Source organism: Mustela putorius, unplaced genomic scaffold (genome assembly GCF_011764305.1).
Source record: "Mustela putorius furo isolate JIRA1106 unplaced genomic scaffold, ASM1176430v1.1 tig00000129_pilon_pilon_pilon, whole genome shotgun sequence".
Lineage (NCBI taxonomy): Eukaryota > Metazoa > Chordata > Mammalia > Carnivora > Mustelidae > Mustela > Mustela putorius.
In genome coordinates, this window is record NW_025421290.1 from 36,724,968 (window position 1) to 36,749,338 (window position 24,371).

At 53.4% G+C, this 24,371-nt stretch overlaps 1 protein-coding gene across 9 annotated transcripts in view; it reads right to left on the minus strand.

The window, feature by feature from the left end:
* Window positions 1–8,591: 8,591 nt before the first annotated feature.
* Window positions 8,592–24,371, minus strand: part of LRRC74A (leucine rich repeat containing 74A) — a 33,668-nt gene continuing 17,888 nt past the window's right edge. For 4 of the 9 annotated variants that reach the window (XM_045071992.1, XM_045071971.1, XM_045071979.1 and 1 more), the window contains 6 exons: window positions 22,094–22,179; window positions 21,444–21,638; window positions 18,087–18,182; window positions 15,440–15,586; window positions 11,895–12,002; window positions 8,592–11,464 (listed from right to left, as the gene is read on the minus strand). In XM_045071992.1, coding sequence (XP_044927927.1) covers window positions 11,123–11,464; window positions 11,895–12,002; window positions 15,440–15,586; window positions 18,087–18,182; window positions 21,444–21,638; window positions 22,094–22,179 — 974 coding nt within the window. In that variant the 3' untranslated portion in view covers window positions 8,592–11,122. The remainder of the gene's footprint in view (window positions 11,465–11,894; window positions 12,003–15,439; window positions 15,587–18,086; window positions 18,183–21,443; window positions 21,639–22,093; window positions 22,180–24,371) is intronic. The other 5 variants (XM_045071985.1, XM_045071981.1, XM_045071964.1 and 2 more) reach the window with 5 other exon arrangements.

A 24,371-nucleotide genomic window follows, 5' to 3' on the forward strand; every position in this document is an offset into this window, starting at 1 on the left:
CCCTGCAGCACACCTGAAGGGGGCAGGACTGAGCCTGGCATCATGGAAGGAACCTGGGATAAGGAGAAAAAGGCCTTGTCACCCTCTCAGTTCCCAGTCTGGGGTCCTTAGCACTGAGGTTGCAGGGGACAGCCCACTGGGCCAGTTGGCTCCTGGCTGACTTCTTGCCCCCCCGCATCCCACCAGCCCTGTGAGGCAGGGGTCTTGGCAGCTGGAAGAGTCTATCTCTGTAGGGGTTGGGTAGCAGGATGGGTAGCAGGGAGGCTTTTTCTAGAAGAAACACGTGCATTTATCGCCCGCTTCCAGTCTGGCCCCATGGAACCATTCAGTCCTCTGTTCCCCCTTGGAATATCTGCTTTTTTTGGAGCTGGACCCGCGGCCTCTGGGCCGATACTCCTGTCATCTGAGGCATCTGTGGGTGTGTTTACACACGGGCGCTGCCGGGCTGCTGGAGGGCAGTGTGTCTGCTGAGGCAGCTCTCAGGAAACCCAGCAGCCGGGGTGCTGAGAGCAGGGATCCCCTCACTCTGTCTTCCATTCTTTCAACGTATCCATCGGATATCTCGGAGTCCGGATATACTCTGTCCCAGGCATGCTGCTAAGCCTGGAGATCACAGATGGGGGCACAGCCCCAGATTCAAGGGGCTCCTAGTCCTGTAGGGGAGGGACACCAGGGACAGAGAGCATGGGAAGGGTGGCCTGAGACTCCTGGGATGCCTTGGTTCAAGTAACAAAATTCAACTCGAAGAAGCCTGGGCAGAAAGACGTTTACTGGTTCACTTCCCAAGGCGGGTGTGCGGCAGGGTTGCCTAGCAACTTAAAGATGTCATTGAAGTCAGGCTCATCCCTGTCTTTCCGCTCTGCTATCCTCAGCATTTTTGGTGACGCCACCTCCTGCCCACGTGACAGAGGCTGCATCCTTGCACAGTCATGCCCAGAAGCAGAGTGGGGCGGGGTAGGGGGGCAGAGTCTCCCTCTGCCTGTTTCCTTTTATCCAGGAGGAGGGATTTTCCTACAAGCCTGTAGCGGCCTGCCCTTCGCATCTTGCGGCCCAGCTGGGTCACGGGGGCATGGCTAGCTGCAAGGGAGGCTGGGAGAGCGCGGGGCCAGAAAGCTAAGCTGGCAGCAGGTCTGTGGTTGTGAGGACCCGCTTCCTGGCGTGCAGGTGGCCGTCTTCTCTGTCCTCCCATGGGGGAGGGGCAAGGGAGCCCGCTCTCTGGGGCTTCTGTTAGAAGGGCCTTATTCCCATGCATGAGGGCTCTACCTCATGACCTAATCATTCCCAAAGGCCCTAAGGGTTTCACCTTGAGGGTTCGGATTGAAATGCACGGATTTGGGGGCGAGACACAAACATCCCCCCCACCCCCAGCAGGGCTCCTGTGTGCATCACGTGTCTGGCAGCTCCTTGGTCTCTACATGCTCGATGCACCCTTCCCCAGGCTGTGACAACTGAAAACCATCTCCAGACATGGCCAAATGTCCTTTCGGGGATGCAGGATCACCCCCGTTGCACGGATCTAGTCTTCAAGCCACGCTGAGGAGACAGGGAAGGTTTGCCCTGACTGAGCCGCGGAGGAGGACGGCTGACCTGGCTGAGGTCCTCCTCACACACGTCAGGCTTCCAGCAAACAGGGAGGGCGAATCCCTCACATGTGTGTACAGCTTTATAGTTCGAAACGCGCTCTTGCTGATTTAATCTTACTTATTCCTCATCATAGTCCCGAGGAGTAAGTGCTCGCCCCTCACTTGCGGGTAAGGAAACGGAGGCTCAGAGAAGCTATGGATGGTGGCACAAAGGTCTGACCCCAGCGGTTCTCCCCACGGCTCTGGGTGCTTCTGAAATGGTACAGACAACGGCGTTGTTACGTGACTGATGACGGTCGTTGTGGTGGGGGCCACTTTCCCGTGATGCGGGCACAGACCCGGAGGAGGGGTTCTGGGCAGCTGCGGCAGCCTTAGAGACTGTGAGGTTTACGACTTTTGCCACAGATCCCGTCCAGCCTGACAGCCCACAGTCCCGTTGGCTGCTGGTGTGACAGCACGGAGCTAAGACTCCTGAGGGGCCCTGGCAGATAAGCCATGGAGGACCCTCTCCTGTCCCTTTCTTCCCTGGTGGCTTTTGCCCTCGGCCTGCCTGAGCTCTCTTCGTCCTGCTCACCCACCCACACTGTTCTTGGGAGAGGCCTTGGGGTGAGTCTTTCGGGCTTGACCATTTTCCTCAAGCATCCCATGGGCCTTGCACTCTGGGGACCTTCCTCCTGGCTGGGGTAGCCTCCCGCAATGCCCCGTGCCAGTTCTGCTCTCCCTCTCTTCTCTGTCCACGCTAAGACCCGCAGCGGCCTCCCCTGTTCTCCTGCCATTAAACGCCCTCTCTCTGACACCCAGGCCTCCCAACACATTCCCTGCGCCTGATCCTTCCCACAGAACCCATTCTTGGATTCTGAAGGCCTACGTGACTCTCCCTACCACAGTTTATAAATACCCCTGAATAGGGGCGCCTGGGTGGCTCAGTGGGTTAAGCCGCTGCCTTCAGCTCAGGTCATGATCTCAGGGTCCTGGGATCGAGTCCCGCATCGGGCTCTCTGCTCAGCGGGGAGCCTGCTTCCCTTCCTCTCTCTCTGCCTGCCTCTCTGCCTATTTGTGATCTCTCTCTGTCAAATAAATGAATAATAATAAAAAAAAATCTTAAAAAAAAAAAACACCCCTGAATAAATTCTGGATTTTCTCTCCATCCCCAACACTCAAATCTTCTCCATCAAAGGCTTTCCTGTGTCAGCGATGAAGACTTTATTCTTCCAGGTGTGTGGGCCCCAAACCTTGGGGCATCACTTTCTCGCACAGTCTATATCCTCTCTGTTGGGGAATCTTGTTGGCACCCCCTTTAAATACAACCAGGTTCTGGCACCCGATCACCCCCACAGCTTCCCCCTTCAGCTCTTGCCAGTATGAGAGTCCCTAGGGACTCTCCTGATTCTGCTTATGAGTCCCTAAAGTCAAGCTTAACCCATCGAGGCCCAAACATCCCTTCAAATGATGTCCGAGTGTGCCCTCTGCTGCCCCAAACTCTGCAAGGGTCCCCGTCACCCAGACCCTGTGTTCTACATAGTGGCCCTCAGGCCACTGACCTCTGACCTCCTCCCATACTCCCCACCCCCACACCTGAGCCGTCTTCTTCCCTCTCTCTGCTCCACAGGCCTGCACAGGCCAGCGCACAGGTTCTGCCCAGGCACGCTCCTGTCTTGGGGTCCTCCCTCAGCCTAGAAACCTCTTCCCTTAGATGTTCTTCAAGTCATTGCTCTTACCGGCCTGAAATTGTAACCTCCCCCAGTCCACTCCCCACGCCCCCAGCAATGACTCTCCTGAACCCCTTCCCAGCTCATCTCCAACCCCCATAGCTCTTAACATTTTCTCACACTTCTGTAGGACTTACTTATTGATGTATATATTGTTTGTGGCCGGTCCCTTCCTGCTGGAGTGTAAACTCCTTGTAAGAGATGGGTTTTGTTTTATTCACTGATGTATCCCAAACATACCCACAATAGCACTGCACACGGGGGAGGCTCATAATGTTTACTGAATTTAATTGAAGTCTCTTACACTTTAGTATAAACTGAAGTACATAATCCCTCTCCCTCAAACTTGCATTCCCCATTAATTTTAAGAAAAGGTTATTTCTTGTAGCACAGTGCCCTTAGGAAAGTCATTCTGGGGGCTGTGAGTTCTACAATCTTTAAAGAAGGGCAGGGGGATGGAAAACCCACTGGGAAGCCAGGGCTCAAGGGGGGAGAAGCAGCGGCTGGTGCTTCAAAAGGCAGAAGGGATACAGGTGGCAGCCTCCGGGGTGTGGCAGAAAGGGAAGGGACGGAGGCTGGCCAGACGCAAGGTCGTGGCGCGGCGCTGAGACCCGGACAGGCGGCTGGCTGGCTGGAGATGTGTCTTGCGCGTTTTCATGGCAGGATGGGCAGGAAGCTGGCCGGACTCCTCATCTGGAGGCGGCCAGTCGCTGCTGGAGGAGATGCAGGCAGAGGCAGAGTCCCCTGCACCCCTAAAGGAGCCGAAGAGGCTGGAGCTGCAGGAACCCTCCCTCAGCGAGACGCTCCACCAGGGCTCTGGGTGCACCTGACATTCAGACCGCTAAGAGCTTTTAAAGAAAATGTGCCTTTCGTTGGGACTTTTTCCTCATTCTCAATAAACATCCATTTGCTGTACCTCATGTTGCATTTGTATGTTTTTATAAAGAGGTTCCCCCAGATGGTGCAGCTCAGCCCCCACAGAACCTGCCCCTGTCCCTGGGTGGAGAAGCTTGCTCTCCGGACAGGGTGAGAGTTCTGGCCCACGCTCCTCTGCTATGACCAGTGTCGCTGAAACCAGCGGCACGACAGCCCTTTTTGGGGCATCTGAATCTGATTTCCTGGAGCCAGTCTGGGGTCCTGTTTTCTTTTTCTCTCTCCCAACCTCCGCCTTAGAGAGCTGCGGCTTTTCCGAGGGGGAGAACTTGTGGGGTTGAAGCGCCCTCTGCTGGGAAATCGGAGGTACGGCCAGGAGCTATACAAGCTGGGAGCGGCTCTGAGTTGAGTTTTAGTCTTAAGGATGCTGGCAACAAAGCAGGTTGGTTAGGACACAGCCTGGTCAGGACAAAGGTAAGCCCTCTCGTTGGGCACAGACACCCTCTTGTCGGTCATGCACATATTTGAGCACACACATTGTCTCTGTCATTCAAACACGATCATTCATTCATGTACACAGTTTCCATGTCCATCACACCTGGGGCTGGGGCAGCACCACCACACTGAGCGTTGGTCCCCCAGACTACTTCGGATGCCAGCTTCAAGGGGGCTCCCCAGGACAGCTGCACTTCTGATCCCAACCCACAACGCGGGGGTGTCCCAGGACTCCCTCAGGTTGGATAATTCCCTGGAACAACTCACAGAACTCACTGAAAGCACTATAGTTCAGATTCCAGTTTTATTATGAAAGCTGTGGCTGGGCGGCTGGCACATGAAGATGTGTCTAAGGCAAGATCTAAGAGGCAGGCAAAGCGTCCCTTCCTAGGAAGTTCCTCTGAGCCTCACTGTCCAGACTTCTCACTGGAGTTTCATTAGGTAGGAATGACAGAACACGGCCCATGTCATTGAACTCAATCTCTAACCTCCTCTCCCATCTGCTGAAAGTCCCAACCTCTGTTCCCAGCTTGATGGTTCAGGCTACCAGCCTCCCGAAGCTGTCTAGGGGGCCCACCCTGGGTCGCCTCATTGGCAAACAAAGACACTCCTGCCCCTCAGGAAATTCCAAGAGGATTTTTTTTTAAAAACTATATAAACTATATATATATATATTTGTTTTAGAGAAAGGGGGAGGGACAAAGGGAGAGAGAGTCTCAAGCAGATTCTGGGCTGAGTGCAGAGCTGGACACGGGGCTGGATCATGACTCTTGAGAACAAAACCTGAGCCTAAACCAAGAGTTGGACACTTAAACCCCTGCGTCCCACAATTGCCCTGCATGGGTTTTTAAAGTGGGTAGCAGGAACTGGGAGAAAGAGCCCATATGTTCTCGATGATACCACAACACATGTAAATCCTCACAAGACTTCCGTCTTCTTCATCCTGGCCACCGCGGCACCCACTCGTCAACCCCACTCTTGGCTCCCCCAAGACTCCCTAAGGTGGGGGCCGAGCAGCCAAAGGAGCCCTCTAAGGGCACCAACCCTCCTTAAGAGGCAAACCCCTGGGCCTCAAGGTGGGCCTCCCGGCCCCCTGGTGTCCCTCCCACTCCAGGAAGGCTGCTTCCTGAAGGAGAAACATTCCCTTCCTGTAGTTCAAGGCCACTGGTCTGCAGCCAGTGTTTAGGATGCAGGCTGGCCTTGCCAATCTTTGTTTGATTTTGTTGAACACAAAACCCATCAAAACAAAACCAATCCCAAGCCCCCTCTTGGCAAGGCTGCCCGGTCCCCTGAGGACACGGCAGCTGTCGCCACGGCTGCACGGTGCACAGCCGGGACTGCCGCTCCCCAGCTGACCTGCAGGCGGTCTCTGTGTCCTTGCCGACCCCAGCAACATCATGCAGGCTCCCAGGGCTCATCCGGCTGCAGTGCTCTAGCTCTTCGAGAGAATTTATGATGGGCCTTGGTGCCCTGGGATGCCGGCTCCTGAATCCAGCTCAGAGAGTCGCTGTCTGGTGTGGGCACGCTTCTGAGTCCCTGTTGCAAGTCCCAGCTGCTCCCCCCCCCACCCCGAGGCGAGGCCTTCTCAGCCTAGGAAGAGGGGTTCAGACCTCAGCAGCTGAGAAAAATACTGGATGTCTACTGTGTCCCCTGCACCATTCACACAGTGCTGCGTTCCTGGTCCTCCCCGCATCCCTCAGTTAAGATTCCGGACAGGGGCTCCTGGGTGGCTCAGTCGGTTAAGTCTCACTCCAGCTCAGGTCATGATCTCAGGGTCCTGGGATGGAGCCCTGTGTCAGGCTCCCTGCTCAGCGGAGAGTCTGCTTGTCTCCCTCCCTCTCCCCTGCTTGTGCTCACTCTCTCTGTAATAAATAAATAAAGTCTTGAAAAAAAAGATTCTGAACAAATTCTGATTTTTATGCAAGTCTTTAACCAAAGCCTGAGACTAGAATGCTTCCATGGTGTTTCAAAGACCCAGTACTTGGATAATTCAGAGACGGCTTCTTGGTTTGGTCATTACTGTGCCTGCTGGACCTAGGGCTCCTCTCATCCCTCCTCTCTGAAAGGAACGCCCACCGTGATGAGGTCACCCTTATAAGAAGTCCTAACTGTGTGCAAGGCCTTGGGCTCGGTGTGTCACACGCATGAGCTCATTCAATCTTCACAGCCATCCTGTGGGGCAGGATACCATTATTGTTTCTGTCTGCAGATGAGGAAATTGAGATTCAGAGGGACCGAGGAACTTGCTCAAAGTCACAGATCTGGCAAGTGGTAAAGCCAGGCAGAATTCAAACCCAGAGATGCCACATATCGGAATCTGTGTGCTTAGCCACTTTATGATGCTGGCACACCGAACTTTCCAGACACTTCCTTCTGTTCTCCCATCCAAGACCCTGGTGCAATTCCTGAGCGATGCAGGGGACAGGGAGAGCCTATGAACCTGACCTTTGGAAATCAGCTGCAATACAGCATTACCATCTGCTTTTGCCTCCCTCCCATTGGCTAGTCTAGCCTGGCCGGGAGCTCATGCTTGCTTATGGGTTTAGTTATTCCTCACTTTGTGGCAGAAGGAGTATAAACAATGTAAGTGCGTTTCAACTTCCCTGTCTTGATCTGAAACTCCCCCTTGGAAGCCACAGAGGGGCAGGAAACATAGTGGTTAAGACCCCAGGGAGCCACAGCAGTATCCTTAGGGTCTGATTCTCAGCCTTGAGTGAGATGCTTAACTTCTCCATGCCTCCATTTCCCCAACTGTAAAATGGGGGTAAGAACAGACCTTCTATACAGGGTCTCTGGGAGGAGCAAAGAGCACACAAAGCTGATTGAGTTAGGGCAAGAAGGGAGGGTCACACCCAGGGTGCTGTTTCCGGGGGCTGCCGCCTGACCCGCTTCGGGGCCAGTCCCTCTGGGCCATTTCCACCTGCCAGCCTCTCCTACTTCTGCAAGTTTCCTCTACCTCCACCTTGGGCTCCCAGCTCCCGCCTGGGTCCTCCTGCCCACCAAGTCTGGAGAGACTTGGCAAGCCAGTTGTCAGAGGATGAGTTCCATGTGCAGTCCGCCCTCCGCAGTGAATCACTGTCTCCTCCTGGCTCTTGCCCAGCTCCAGGGTGGGCTGAATAAGGGAGGGGACTGAATGTTTACGGTTTTTACCAGCCCCTTGATCTTCCTTACAGCAAGGGAGAAACGATAGGTGTTAGAAATCTCAATTCACAAGGACAACACTGAGCCTTGGAGAGGTCTGCCCAAGTGTCAGGCTGCTGGACCCTACGGGGCTCAGATTTCAGGTGGGGGTCTTGTGGGGGAATCATAGAAAGTGGGCGGCAAAGCCCATAGAACAGTCTGTAAGATCTGGAAAAGACGTGCTCACCAGGACTTCTGGAGCTGACCTGACACCTAGTGGCCACTCGTGGGAATTACTCCCACTTTGGGAAGGCTCCCAGGCGGTTACTTGGCCATCCTTCACCCACTTGGGGGTGGCAGTGTCAAGGAAAGGCCTGGAAGGTCGGGCGTGGTGGTAGGGGTGCATTTCAGCTTCCCTAGATCTCCATAATTCTCCCAAAGCTACCCAAACAAAAAATAACATTTGATCAGAGGATTGCTGCCTTTTCATTTTTATGCAAGAGATGGATTAAAAGCATCTTGAGAAAACTTTGCTGTTTTACTGATCCGTGGCCCACAGTCCTCAAATTCTGATACTCTGTGGCTTCATAATCCTCAGGGTTCCACCAGACACCAGCAATTTTTGGATGCTCAGTATGGGCAGGAGACTTGATGGAGAAATTTATAGATTATAATAAACTTAAAAGACATAGCCTGACTTCAAAGGGATTCGATTTATTTGTGGAGTTGGAGCACAAGACATCTACATACCCTGAGGAGTATGGTAGATGTGAGCTTCAGCCCTCAAATCCCTTATTGCATTTATTTTCTTTCATTATCCTCATTTTGACTCCGAGCTCCCATGCCACCCAAGCAATGGAAATTCAACCACAGACTAACACATCGATTAAGGAAAGGGAAGGGGAAAATGCACTGTGGGGAGGAGGCATAAATTATTTCGAATAACGGTTCTGCCCCATGTGCAGAGAGGTCTTGGCATCAGCTCGACCCCCAGTGACGCAAAGTGGAACCCAGGGTGGTAACTGGGTGCCTAGACGTCGGTCTGGCACTCCACCGGTGCTCAAAGCGTCGTTTCTTGGTTACCCCCCAATTTTCCCAGTTTCCCATCACCTGCCCCAAACAATCGCCACGTGCATGCATTTGTCCGTTCCGTAGGTTTTATTGAGCATCTACCAAGTGCCAGGTGTTGTGTGGTGCTACAGAAATGCATGCTTTGGTCCCTGCCTTTGTTCATCCACAAAGATAACTGGCGAGGTTGATCAGAAGCCTTTAAGGTACTCATCCCCCTACCTGTGCAGCTCAGGCTGGTCTTGACTATCCCTGCTTTTATGCTAAGCAGCCCTTTTTCTCCCTAGCTTCCAAGGAATTTTAGAAAAGAAATGCGGAGTAATGGATTCCCCAGAACAGATTAGGAAGCCTTTAGTTCAGCTGTCCTACTTTTCAGATGGAAGCATAAGGCTCCAAGGTCAGGTGGCTAGGTAGCGCCAGGCTACCACCAGGTCTCCGTCTCCCATCCTGGGCTCTCTCCACGTGGCCCCTCAGCATTTTGCTTCCAGAGGTCCCCGATCTCGTTTCATGAGCATCTGTTCCCTCAACCGCTGCTTCCAGCATCTCAGAAATCTCTCTCCTGGACACAGTTTACATTTACTATGATGACCACTGTTTTGCACTGGTCTCCCCTGCTCCCCCTCCCCGCTTTTCTCTTGCTGCCTAGCAACAACCCCATCCCATTCCCAATTTGTTTTCACAGCTCCCACCAAGGCTGCTGAGGATGCGCCCCCTGCTGGTCACTCAGATGAGGCGGTGCTGCCCCCGGGGGAAGGGCACCCCACCAGCAGCCCAGAGACGCGGAGACCCAGGCAGACTTTATTGCCTCGCTCACAGCCTGGCCTTGATGTGTGTCTACGGGGGTTTCAGACAGATCTCCGCTTCCTCCCTGCCACCGTCTGACTTGCCAGGACTTCTGGGTCGCCAGGACTTCTTTCCAGACCAGACTTGTTGCTATGGCTTCGCCATGTTCAGGAGACTGGTTTGAAAGGTGAGGGGATACACAGTGTCAGTGGAGGCTCGGGGCAGGCTGGCGGGAATGTCTAGGCAGACTCCGATCCACGAGAGACCATGTGTCCGCCCACCCCTCCTGGTGGCAGAGGGTTGAACTTGGGTAAGTCTCCGTGCTGGCCCGGGGACGGGGCAGTGAGCTGGTTCATGTTGTTGGCAAGGGTTTGGTTGTAGGTTGACATTCAGAACGTGCACCCCCTTCGGCACAGGGATTGCATGGGATCCTTGTGAGAGAGACTGGGGCAAACGCCATAGATAAAAGGATGCTGGTTACAGTCTTATTTGTGGTGGCAAAACAATGGAAATGCTTTAAACGTCCATAAAATTGAGCTTCAAGGATGAGATGTCTGTGCTATGAACTAGCACATGGCATTTAAAAAAGACAGAGATGGTTCTAAATGTACAAACCTGGAAAGATTGCCAAGACAGACTGGGAGGCAAAGCAAGTTCAGAGGAACGTGATAACATGGGTCTATTTATGAGAAATAAGAAACAGTGTGTGTGTGAGGGTGCAGTAATTTGTAAGAAAACATGTGTGTCCCCTGAGCCTGCCACATGCCAGGTAACGTTCTTAACGTTTTATAGGCGTTCATCCATTCAGTCCTCAAAAACTCCAAAGCTGTGAATACTATCATGAGTTTCATGGTACAGATGGGGAAACTGAAGCCCGAGGAGTCTGGGTAACATGCCCAGGAGTGGGGCTGGCCTGGGGCCTCAGGTGGTCTGGCCCCGGAGCCTGTTTTAAACTACTATATCACCCACACACACGCTGATTGGGGCGCAGGACGGAGGTAACCGGGGAGGGCTTATGGGGCAGGGCCAGAGGGGATCCCTTGGCTAGAGCTCCCGAAGGACACTATAAGACACGCAGCTGCGGGGCCAGACGGGAGCCCAATCGGCAGGCCTCGGCGAGGAGGTCCAGCACACAGGCCTGGCTTCAAAGGGCACAGCTGCCGCGTCCTGTGTGCGCACTGAGCTCCCGTGCTGCCCTTCTCCAAAGCTCAGTGTCCGTCACCGCGTGCAGGCGACGACAGCCGCTAGGGCACCTGGGCAGGCCCAGTGGCCCGCAGAGTACAGGGCCCATGGACAGGGCTCATGGACAATGTCGTTATCCCTATGACTGTTATCCCAGCCCCTTCCTGTCTCTTTAAGGGATGGAGACTATGTCACAAACCACCGAACCACAACAGTCCTGCCGGAGTGATCCTCCTCTTTGGGCTCCCAGGGGACCTGCAGACCCCTCCCAACACGCCGGGGTCTAGCCATGCACTCCGCTGTGTCACCTCACTGTGTCCCCAGAGTCTGGCCCTGCAGCCAGCAAGCAGCCTGTGGTTGAGGGGAAGCTGAGGCAGAGGGCAGACCGTGGGATGGGCTTGGGAGCCCCGGAGAGTGCAGCCAGCTGCTTCCATGGAGGTGAGGTCGCCTCATGGAGTGCAGGGTGCACCTGGAGCTCAGCTCAGCCCCGGGCGCCTGTGGGGTTGGGGGGTGCGGTGGGGCTTCCCGGGCAGAAGCGGGATCAGATGGCCGCCGGGCCCACACTGACCTGAAGTTCACCATGCCTGTCTTGTCATCCAGCTTCTTTATCAGCTCCCTGACTTGGGGCAGGTTTAGGGGGACCATGTCCTGCTGAAGGGGTGGATGGACCGGGCAAGGTCAGCAGCCCCCCGACACAGACAGAAAGACAGACATACACACAGACACACACACCCAGACAGACAGACATGCAGACACACAGACACATGGACAGACATGGAGATACGCACAGACACAGAAACCCACACGCACACGGATATTCACACATACAGATACACAGACACATAGACAGCACAGGCACACACAGACACACACAGAGACAGACGCAGAGATACACAAACACATGCAGACACACAGATATACGCAGACACACACACAAATATACACAGACAGATACACACAGACACATAAACACACACAAACAGACACACATGCAGACACAGACACACACAGACACACGGACGGACAGACACACAGACACCACCCCCCACCCCCTGGGCTATAGCCACAGGGGTCTGCACACCTGTATCATGGCCTTCCGGAAGTCCCCCACAGGCATCGTCATCATTCCCTTAGGGTTCAAGCTCTTGAAGAAGTCGAGGACTGTGATTTTGTGCTGGTCGGCATAGCTCTGAGAGAAGCAGGAGACCCCAGGAGCACACAACTGGCTTTAGAACACCCACTCACCGCCCACCACCCCATCCGCCGCCCCCTGCCAAAGGGGCAGCCTGGCAAGCAGAGGGGAGGTGTACGAAGGAGACGGGGGAGCCCAAGTCTCCTGTGTGTGGCGGTTGCCTGAGCCCAGGAGCCCCGCACAGGGTGAGGCGTGGCGAGCTGCCCGCCATGACGACTCTGGGGGTTTGCTCGCTTTCCAGGAGCCCCCACTCCGCGGAGCAGGATCTCCAGACAACTCCAAAGAGGGAAGAATTAGAGTCCCTGCTGTTTGTTCTGTCTGTCTGTCTGTCTATCTATCATTCATTTATCATCTATTACCTGTCTCTCCATCCATCCAACATCTTCCTATCGTCCATACTGTTATAGAACGCATTGTACTAATATACCATGAACACTTCTTCCGTATCATTTAAACATTCTTTTGGGGTCCTTCTGAAGTATGTGTACGTGTCTCTTCCCCTCGCACTCTCGACGGGCCTTTGAGGCCCAGCTGGACTGACAGACATTCCCGCAGATAGCATGCTCGCTGGGGAACTCCTCAGGGACCAGTCCTCAGTCCTGCTCTTGCCTCCCCCGCACCAACCCCTCTGGGGTGCGCTGCCTCTCTCCCCGGAGGGACCTGACTTCAGCATCCTGAGCGGCTCAGCTGCCCACAGGTCCATGCTGACACCCACTAGCTCCACAGGCCAACACGTCCCAGGTGACTCTCAGGCAGCTCGACCCTCCCAGCGGTTGCCAGCCCTGGGGGGGACCCCACGGGTAAGCCGCCATGAATCCGGTCCCTTCCACACACGCAGCTCCATGAGGCAGACACTGCAGAGCTAAACACGGACCTTCCCTTACCTCCCTTGCAGCTAGGCGACTGAATCAGATGCGTTTCACCAAGCTGCTAGGGGAGGCTTGTGTGAGAGGTTTGAGCAGGCCGGAGGCAGCTGTGGGGCGGGCCTGATTCGGCAGCTGATTCCCCACTGGGCAGCCTCCCGTTCACAGCAGAAGCTGCCTCCACACTGGCAGCCCACGTCGGGGATTGGGGGAGCCGTTTCTGGAACCTAAACTAGGAGTCTGTTTCTTTAGCCCCCCTCCACCTTTCTGGGGTCGGTCTCTGGTAATATATCCCTCTTTGCTTAAAACCAGTTAGAGTGGCTTGTGTGGTCAGCAACAAGAGCTTGGACCAGCTCAAGAAGGGCCCGTGGCTCTGGTAGGTGCTACTGATATAACCCATCATTGCTCCTGCCCTGGACGGGTTCAGAGAGGGGCTAGCACTCCCGACTAGGGAATCTGGAAGGGTTGCCCTAGGACGTGAACTTGAGTAGAGACCTAGAGGAAGAGTAGGAGCGAGTGAGACACAGAAGGCAGGAGGAAGGGTGTTCCAGGCAGAGGAACATGCGTGTGCACCGGCCTGAGGTTGAGCGAGAACTGGTGTAGATAAACAGGGGGAAATCCCGTGGGGTTCAACTGTGCAGAGCCAGTGGGGAGGAGTAGGGAGAGAGGGTGCGGCCAGAGAAGACTTTGCTTCCCCTGCCAATTTTTCTAGTCGCCTGGGTTCGAACTCTTGGGGTTGTCTTTGGCTCTCTCCTATGACGACAAGCCTTCCTTCTCCGAACACACACATACTCACACACACTCACACGCATGCACCATGTACCCAAATATTCACCAAATCCTGGAGATGCCCCATAATGGTACCTGCGACATCAGTCCCTCCACTTCCACTGCCGCTCTCAGGCAGAGCACCACTCTAGAATGCTGTTATCATACGATCACAGTGTCCTCACTGGTGTTCCCTCTCTCATCTTTACCCTCTTCGGTTCATTTCCTCTCCATTGCCTGAAAACTTATCCCTCAGTCCTGCTGGATTCACATCTCCCACTGCTCAGCAACTATCGCTGGCTCCCTACGTCCTGTGGGATCAAATCCCAACAATGAGCCCCAGCCAGCCCGCGCCTCCCTGCGCAGCCTTGACTGCCAGGCTTTGCAGGAGCCTGGAATCACGGGGTTCTTTTGCTGGAGCCGCGTGGTCCTGCCCATCCCCAAGCACATGGTGTGTACCACCCCCGGCTCCTTTGCTGGTGGGAATCCTATTCCCAGAACTTCCTCCCTGTCGCTGTCACTCACCTGAATCCTTTCTGCTCTTCAAGGCCCTTCCCCAAGACATGTCCTTTTCTGTTTGCCTAATCCCACAGTGGCCTCTGCTCTGGACTTGGATGATATTTGCTGCCTGTCACTCATTTATTATCTGTCATATATCTATGAAAAGTTACCGCATCTGTCCGATCCTCCCAACCAGACTGTTGCCCCCCAACCCCACCCCGAGGGGAAGGACTATGTTTTCCATTGCACATCAGGTTTGGTCTCTAATCTGGAATTCTTATGAGATTCCTAAAGATTTCTATGCTGTTTTAAACACGGGGTGGAGCCCCCACTTCACATCTCAGAACTCCATTCCTGTAGTTTTCCCTTGGTTCCATTGATGTCATCTGACTCGTGAAGATACTTGATACCCCCTGCCTTCTAGAACTTTCCACACAGCAATATTCTGCACGCAGAGCTTTTCAATTTAGTCCTGGAGGCTAAGGCACAGAGCAGACCAACCAAGGAGCAGGAAGCAGCCCCAGCAGCACACAGCCCATAAGACCCGCATGGGCGCGGCATCACCCCAGATAGCAGCCAGTGGGCACCCGGCAGGGGCCCGTCCACCCGGCTGCCGACGAGAGTCCGGAGTGGGAACACCAGCCTGCGCTGGATGCTCCTCTGTGAGCTGATCAGACCCGACGAGCGTCCTTGCAGCTCTAAAACTGATTTCTCATTTCCATGGGTTCCACCTGCCTCCTGTGATCTGAGACTTGAGCTAGGAGCAGGTGACCACGAGATAGAAAGGACCTGAGAGTCTCTCCTTAGCCAGAGCCATCCAATAGCTGTCCTTACCACGGCGGGGGCGGGGGAGCCGGGGAGTGTCTTGGCCATCCTTACCACTCATTGGCAAGAGCTTGCCTTTGCTGGGCGCTTATTATTGGCCAGGCATGGCTCTAAGCCCTTCATGTGTGTTTAACAGAGTTGGCTCTCCACAGCCCTTCTGGGGTGAGTCGTGTTGTTCTACCTGTTTTCCACAAGAAGAGACTGGGGCTCAGAGAGCGCAGCGACTTGCCTTGGTTGGAGGAGCCTGGCTGGTAGAAACCATCCTGTTCCAAGACCGGGCCCTCTCCTCCCCTCCCCTCCAGCCAGGTCCCAGATGGCCCCTTCCTCGGGGAGTCGGGAAGCACTGCTGGGGGAACCAACATCCACAAGGAACATTCCACGTCTGAGACGTTCCTTGTCAGAGAGGACTGTGCAGACGCTTTGGGGGAGGGGAGCCTCTGGGTCCTTGGGGTCTCGGGGAGGAAGGCAAGGGCTCACCTGGATCAGTTTCATGGGGTTCGTCCACTGGAGGAGCGCTTTCTTGGCAGAGAAGCCTTGCACGGACTTGTACAGCACATCCAGCTGAGGGTGGATGGCACACACCCCGTCCAATATTTTTAGGAACTGCTCAGACACCAGCACATTCTGAGGCAGGAAGAGAGGGGACCCAACATGAGGAAGCCATCCACTGTACCATCTCCACGCCCCGGCCCCCTCCCCACCTCTCCACCCCCTCAGACCAGCAGGTGCATCCAAGCCAAAAGCAGAGGTTTTGGTTTGGGGATTTTTTGTTGTTGTTGTTGTTTGTTTTCTTTTCCAGCTTGTTCTGCAGTGCTGCTCCTAGCCTGGGGTCCTTCGTTGTTCTCAGAGCTTGCAATTTGATTTGTAAGGTTCGCACGTGATTTTGATCGACTGTTCCGGCTGAGGGGCAGCCTGTCCCACACTGTCTCCTCGGCTCTTGGGGGGTGAGCCTCAGTGTCTGCGTGTGACAGATGACACCCAGCTATGGGGGTAGGAGACGGCGCCCGAGACAAAAGCCCTGAAATGTCCATTTCTACACCATATTGGACTTTAGAGCAGATGCCCCGGAAGAGGATTCCTCACCCCAACCACCCCATCCTGACTCAAAACTCACTGGGAACTCCCCTTTTGGAAGTGCCCTCCGAGCGGGGTGATAGGCCACGGGAGAAGACGTGTTCTGTGAAGCAGTGTTTGGCCCAAGCGAGCCTCCCCTGGTTGGGTGAGCCCGTCTCATTCCTCAGATGTGGTTCTGAGGAATTATTTGCCACTTCAGATAATTAAACCCGTGCTTAAGGGCTGAAGGCTTACCTCATCCCAGTTTGTAGGTATTCTAGAGAAAGTTCATCTACAATGAAGGGGTTCCAACACTGTTTATTTAGAGTTACATCAGGAGAGATGACAAAAGGGAGGGAAAAGTCTAATTCAGACCTGTCTGTGCGGCTGGTAGGCTTTTAAGGGGGCGGGGGATCCCAGCTCGTGGCGTCCTGTGCCATCTGGGATTAGCCAAATAGCACCGCTTCTAAACGTTCCCTCAGACGGCAAGACAGTGCCATAGGACATGCCTTCCAGCCTGCACTGGGGCAGGCTTCGGGGGACAGCAAATGCCCCAGAAGCAGGGTGGGGTGGGGGCTAAGGCCGCATGGGGGGGTGCAAGGCCAGAGCTATTGGGTGAGGGTGGGCAGAGGGCCCCCGAGGAGACAGACTGTGAGCAAAGGTGGACCCCGGGGGCATGGAGCAAGGGGAAGAGAACAATGGGAAAAGAAAAGCAGGGGTGTTTTTCCAATGTTTTATAATTGGGGCAAACCTAAGTCCAAATTTCACTTATTACTCAGTTCCAAGGAGCCTGGGCTTAAATCTTCAAAATACCATCACTGATACTATTGCATGGCAATAAAATCTTGGCAAAACATCGTATTTGTGGGACGTTAAAATAATGTAACCTGACTTTAACACTGTGTCTTGATAGAACTCTAGAGCAAGAGGCAGAAGCCCTGGGTTTATCCCTTGTTGAGTTTCTCGCTTGCCTTTGTGATCCTGGGCAAGTGACCTAACTTCTCTGTTTCACTTTCCTTATACATAGAAGGATGAGGAAAAGTTCTTGTTATGGGTTGAACTGCGTTCCCACCAACGAGATACTGAAGTCCTAATCCCCTATACCTGTGAAGGTGATCTTATTTGGAAATAGGGTCTTTTTAGAGGATGGAGTCAAGATGAGGTTTTTGGAGTGGACCCTAATCCGTTGTGACTGGTGTCCTTCTAAAAAGGACATTTGGAAACAGAGACAGACATGCACACGGGGAGAACGCCGTCTGAAGCTGAAGGCAGAGATCAGGGTGATGCTCTTACAAGCCAAGGAACATCCACGATTGCCAGCAAATGGCCAGAAGCTGGGAGAAGCATCAAACCCTCCTCCTCATAGTCCTCTGCAGGAGTCAATCCTGCCAACACCTTGATCCTGGGCCTTGGTTTACGGAACTGTGAGATAATACATTTCTATCGTGTGAGCCCCTGGACTGCAATATTGTGGTCATGGTCGCTCTGGAACATGAGAAAACTCCACCCACCTCCCAGAGTGGGGTCCGATGAGCTGGGGCATAGAAGCTCACTTGGGGGGCGGGGAGGGACCGGTATAAAGCGGAGGACCAGCCGCCGCCTGTCTGATGATCCAGGCAAGAACACCTGGCCCAGTGTCGTCTCTTCCTCGGGCCTCCTCCTCCATCGGGGGGTTAACCCTTACCTTCTACTCTCAGGGGGCCCATGTCATGGGATACAAATACAGATTATGTGTGTGTTAACTACACAGATTCTAAAAGTTCTGTGGTTCTGGAACCGTCCTGGAGCCAGGGCTGTCCATGAGCTGGGCTGGCGGTGATCGAAGGCTGCTCTGGGGATCCCTTCTCGGTCTCTGCTCTTTCTGCTCCCAGACCCACCCGCGCTCCGGTCTGGGATGTCACACCGTGAAGTTACGGAGGGAGTGGCTACTCCTGCTAAAAGGACCCCGAGAGAGGGCCAAGTTGTACTCCAAAAGGAGTGACCTTGTCACGGGAGCACTTGTGGGAGGGATAGAGCTCTTGGTGCCCCCGGCGTGCGCCCTGGTGCTAGCAAGCGCCGTCTGATCACTCACGGAAATGTCGATCTCTTCCATCTTGGATTTGGGGTTCCTCTTGAGGGACAGGATAAGTGAAACAGCCCCATCCATACTCACAGGGTTCAGGAAAAGCTGTGGGAAGAGGGACGAGAGATGCAAGGGATAAGGTGGGGACAGGAGAGGCAGGCTCAGAGCACGGCTTCCGTTACTTCCCATCAAATTGTCATCTCTGTCTTCCACCCAGACTTCTCTGCAAGCACCTGTCTCCCTGTCTGTTTGTCCAGACACCCATCTGCTTGTCCGTCTCACTGCTCATCCATTCATCTATCTGTTCGTCCGTCCAGCCAGCCAGCAAACCTACCATGTGCCAGTTGCTGGGAAACGTGCTAAGGGACGCACAGGCAGACAGGACAGGTCTCTGCCTTCCCTCAGCTTCCAGTCTAGAGGGGGCCGCAGGCAAACGTGTGAACGGCATCAGAAGTGCATGAGGGCAGTGACAGAGGCACACCCTGGTACCGCGGAAGCTAGGAAAGGGGCATCCAACACTGGGGAGGGGACACTTGAGGTAAGCCTTGCAGAAATAATGGGGATTCTTCAGGTCTGGAAGAAGCGGGGGCAGGACCAGAAGAGGGAATGAGATGTACCAAAGCAGACAGGGGAAGGCAAGTGCAAAGGTGCAGAGGTGTTTGGGCAATGGCAAACATCTCTTGAGCAGGAGCCACAGAGCTTCACAGGGACCATGAAGGCCTAGCTGAGCACGTAGGGCATGATCCCAAGGCAGCTGAGAGCTGCTGAAGCTTGGTGTAGTGGTTAACAGCAAGGAACACAGAGCCCAGTGGCTCTGCTTCCTAGTTTGCTGGCCTTGGATTAATTCCCTGACCACTGGGTACCTATCGCTTCGGGCCACTCTGAGGTTCCAATAAATCAATTCAAGCAAAGCATTCAAAAGGATGCTTTGTACCCACTAAGCAGCAAATGAATGTTAGTTATTATTATTGTAGGCTTTCTGCCAGGTGGTATCTTCATGAGGCCTCCAGAACTTTCACTGAGCACATACTCTGTGTCCGGTGTTTCCCTGGCTCCGATGGACTCGAGAGAGAGAACACGGACTTCCTAAGGCTTAGCTTCAGAAGCCTTTGGTTGACACACTTCCCTGGGGAAATCCTTCTTTTTCCAAGAGTAGGGAAAGGAGGGCCATGCTCGACGTGGAGAATAGGAGATCATTCCAGGCGCAAGACTCACCTGGCTCCCACCTACACCCCAGCTGAGAGGTAGGTTTTAAGTTGTGTTTAAAACTTTTTCCTTTCATTTTAAAACATTAAGAGAATTTTACATATATTTAAACACATGACAATATGTTTAAACATTTAAACAGTGACCCATGGTCATTATACAAGAAATTCAAAGAGAGGTAGAAAAAATGTTAAAATCGCCAGTACCCCACCCAGTAGAGAAAACCCCCGTTGTCATGTTGCTGAGGCAACGTTTCAATCTTTTACGATTCGGGTGCTCTGAACTTGGCTTCATGGTTCCACGGAGGCTGAATCCCAGGCAGGCTGCATCAGTCAGTCTCTCTTCTGAGTTACTCTTCCTCTGGTTCGGGCCAGACCTCACTGTCACCTCTCGCGGTCCCCAGCCGGTCCCCCTGCTCCCTCCACTGCTGGGAAGCTGGCTTCCTCTTTGCAGTGCTGAGGTGCCTGTCCTCTGAGATGACAGTTCACTGTCACTGACTTCGAACTCCTGTCCTTCTCCACCAGCACCCCCACATCTGTGGCCCCCGAATCACCCCCTCTCCCATCTTGAGGAATTTGGAGTTGCAGCGGGAAGCCAGGCGAGGCTGACTTCTTTGCCTCTCTCGAGCTGCAGGGCCTGAGCTGGTCACGTAGGTTCGGCTTTCCCATCTGACAGGGGGCGCGCATGGAGCCCATGCTGGAGGGCCATGTGGGGGGCAAGAAGCCAGCCCCCTGATAGGCACCTGCCTCATGGCAGGAGCCCCAGAAAGGGAAACTGGTAATGGAAGGCCTCCTTTGTCATCTGTTTTCTAACCGCCCAGGAGCTTCTTTTTTTTTTTTTTTAATTTGACAGAGAGATCACAAGTAGGCAGACAGGTGGGCAGAGAGAGAGAGAGGAAGGGAAGCAGACTCCCCGCCAAGCAGAGAGCCCGATGGGGGACTCGATCCCAGGACCCTGAGATCATGACCTGAGCCAAAGGCAGAGGCTTTAACCCACTGAGCCACCCAGGCGCCCCGCCCAGGAGCTTCTATGTTAGATTTTAGCATCTATAAGCCAATCTATGTATTTATTTATTTTTAAAGATTTTATGTATTTATTTGACAGAGAGAGAGAGAGAGTGCATACAAGCTAGGGGTGGGGGCAACCGGCAGAGGCAGGCACCCCTATAAGCCAATCAATTTACAATGAAAGATGTAGGGATGCCTGGGTGGCTCAGTTGTTAACCATCTGACTTCGGCTCAGGTCATGATCCCAGGGTCCTGGGATCGAGCCCCACATCAGGCTCCCTGCTCAGTGGGAAGACTGCTTCTCCCTCCCCCACTCCCCCACTTGTGTTTCCTCTCTCCCTGTTTCTCTCTGTCAAATAAATACATTAAGTCTTTTTACAAATAAAATGAAAGATGCATTCATTCTTTCATTAAAGGACATTCATTGGGCATCTATTATGTGTCCATAGGTACAAGGGGTAAAATAATGGGCAGAAGAAAACAGAGTCTTTGGTCTGGTGCAGCTCTCACACCAGTGGGGGTGACCAGACAGTCAGTGAGTCACTGGAATGAGAGTCTAGGGAGGAACCTGGCAAGTTCTGCATGAAGGGGTGAGCTGAGATCTGAGGGTCCGAGAGGACGGCTGCTGGAGCAGGGCACTGAGCTGGGGCAGTGACTCAAGTAGGGGCAGGGAACAGTGGGGAAGAGCATTACAGGGGAGACTGAGCCGAGGCCACTGGGAGAGCTGGGCCAAACTGAGTCTGGAGAAGCACACCAGAAGGAGAGAACTGGCTCTGAACCACAGGAAGCCAGGCGGGGGTCTAAGCTGAAGGGGACTAGATGCTGGTCCGGGTGGAAGTGAGATTTAAGCTCAAAACGCACACTCTGGCTTCAGTGTGGAGCAAAGTCCCAGGTGGGAGGAAGGAAGATGGGTTGGGAGATGAGCCCATGTGCCAGGGCACAGCAGAGGGTGACACTAGGGTTGTGAAGTGTAAGGTGAATTTTCCTAACAATTCTCCCCAGCAACATGCAACCCCATCACCCTGCCGCCCCCGCCCAACATAAAAACACACACACACACAGATGATGCACGCACACACACCTGAACGCGCGTGCGCACACACACGGACACACACGTAAAATGCCCTGCTCCCAGCTTAAGTGAAGACTTCACCTTCAGAACTTTGAGGCTCTCGTTGACCTCCAGCCCTTTGCTGATTTTGGAGACTCCGTCGTTGGTGATGTCATTGCAGCTGATGTCTAGGTAGACCAGGGAGTTGTTGAGTCTGAGGACCTCCCCCAGGGCCGTAGCCCCCTCGTTCCCAAAGCCGTTCATAGAGAGATCCAGTTTCTGCAGGGTCGTATTAACCTCCAGGGAGGGGAGAGAACAGCGCCAGCAGCAAGGCTGCGTGTGACTCCACCAGCCACCAGGCCCTGGTTTCTCTCCCCTGCTGCTGTCCAGTGTGGGTGCCCAGGGGTCTCCAGGAGGGAGAGCTCCGCCAGAATTTTCCAGATCCCTCCTGGTGGAGGGAGTCAGGACCTGGTCATTCCCTACCCTCTAATGAAACTGCCCTCTTAATGTATTCCCAAAGATGCCACCGAGACCCCAGCAAGGTACATTTGCCAGAGTAGGATTTATACTAAAGAATAAAGCACATCCAGGAATTGTGGGAGGGATGCGAACAACGGGAAAGCATCGGATGAGAGCTCAACCATGGGGTGCACTCATCCACGGGGTCAGGAGGAAGAGGCTCGAGATGGCGGGATGGGAGGCCCTGGACGTCCTCATCGGCCTCAACACACCACTGCCAGGGAGCGCCTTACCCGGAGACCGCTGCACAAGGCCACAGCTCCCCGTACGTGGAAGTGATTCCAGCTCAGATCCAGTGACTGGAGCCCTATATTGAGGGCTGGGGGAGGGAGGGAGTCATCTTAGTGTTCCCCAAATCCCAGGGAACCCATTCTCAGAGTTGACAGATGTCCATGACATCCGGGAATAAGAACTACTCAACGATCATGCGAAGCAAGACACTAGGACAATAATGTTTCAGTTATTCACTGAAAGACACAATTGTAAGAGGACTCCTGAAGCTGGCAACAATGTAATAAAACAATACCATTTGTATATTGCAGGTGGCAAGCAGATGGCTACAATCTATTTGGCAAATGTGATCTGGTCACAGATATTTGGCTCTTGGACTGTGAGTGCCCTATCATGCAAGCAATGTCACCTGTGAGACCCTTCCTAAGGAGACGGTGCAGGATATGAGAAGAGTCTCATGCTTGTAGGTGTTTAACCGTGGCCTCACTTAGAAAAGCAACATTCCTGACTCACAGGGGAAGGGTCAAGTACATAAAAAACATCCATCTGGCGGAATGTCATGCAGTCTTTCAACTAACAGAGATGGTTGGAACCCAAGGGTTGTAGTTACACAGGGAGGCGGTGATGGCCTATTATATCTCGCGATGTGTTTTTCTTGGAGAACTACGGAGCAGAGGAGCCTCCAGAAAGCTTTAGGGACACCATCAGTTCTAAGTGGTGAGGCACCAGGCTTATCTAGAAGCTAGTTTGCATAGAAGTTGTACTTTTTTTAAACTTAAAAATATTTTGGGGGCACAATCTATTAGGCGTCTGACTCTTGGTTTCAGCTCAGGTCATGATCTCACGGTCGTAAGTTCGAGCCCTGCTTTGGGCTCCGCACTCAGTGGGGGAGTCTGCTTGGGACTCTCTCCCTCTCCCCCTTCGCCAGCTCTTTCTCTCTCTAAAATCAATCAATAAGTCTTTAAAAAAATATTTTTGCTTACGTGCTACCTAGGGTTGGGAAAACATCCTCTTGAAACTCATCATCATGGTTATTTGTACTGGGGGAGGGCGGCTATGCTGAGGACACTGTTGGAAAGGGGCTGAAGAACCCTTGAAACTTGGCTGGGCGGGAGGGAGGGCCTTCACCCTTAGACTCAGGAAAATGTCTTACTCGGTGTTCTTTTCCACAGTCAGTGCGCTGTGTACTGATTGTCTCTTGTGTCAACCACCAGGACGGACTTTGAGTAAAGTGCACATCACCTTACACTGTTTTGAGAACAAACTTCCTCCCTTCATTCTCTTCGTACTCCTACTCCCTCTTCTCTGCCAGTTTCCTCCCTTACTGTGCCTTGTACACCTGCATCTCTTCGATGGCCACACCATTTAAATGTGACTTCTGTTCTCACCCCTGACTAGCTGTGTGACCTTCAGTGGGCTCCTTATTCTTCCCTTACTTCTGTTTTCTTAGCTGTGAAAGTGGAGGTAGTAACCCATACAAGGTTTTGGGGGAAACTGATATAAAATGTCTAACAGGATGCCTCACTGAATCACTGGCTGCCTTAATAATATTTTTTAAAAAGCTCATATACAATAGGAGTCTGTCTCACTTTAAAGTTGTTTTAAAATTTAGGGGTTTTTATTGATTTATTGTTTAAAAAATATTTTATTTATTTATTTGAGAGAGAGAGCGTGCACACAAGCAGGGGGGAGGGGCAGAGGGAGAGGGAGAAGCAGCCTGAGCAGAGAGTGTCTGCTGAGCAGAGAGTCCTATGCAAGACTTGGTCCTGGGATGCTGAGATCATGAGCTGAGGCGAAGGCAGACACTTAACCAACTGAGACACCGAGGCACCCCAAATTTATAGTTTTTTAAAAATGATTTTATTTTTAAGTTATCTCTGTACCCAACATGGGGCTTGAACCTACAGCCCCGAGATCAAGAATTACAGGCTCCACCAACTGAGCCAGCCAGGTACCCCTAAAATTTAGTTTTAACGTATTTGAAAATCAGGTTTCAGATGGACTTCAACTGCCCCACAAGGCTGGTGCACTATGCTCCTCCCCTCTGACCTATCGCCCTGGACCCTTCTCTTGGGGAAGGTGTCGCTCACACCTCACTGAGCAGGTGGCAGCAGTGACATGGGAGAGCTCTAGCCTCCGCCACTCCCTACCCCTTCTACCCGCCCCCCACATCTGTCACCCCGAGCACACACTTCCGGGCTCTCCCTCTCTCAACACATTTCTCAGAGGCTATCCCGGCCCCTCTGTTCCTCACTCCATGGCTGCCAGCATTTCCTTTCT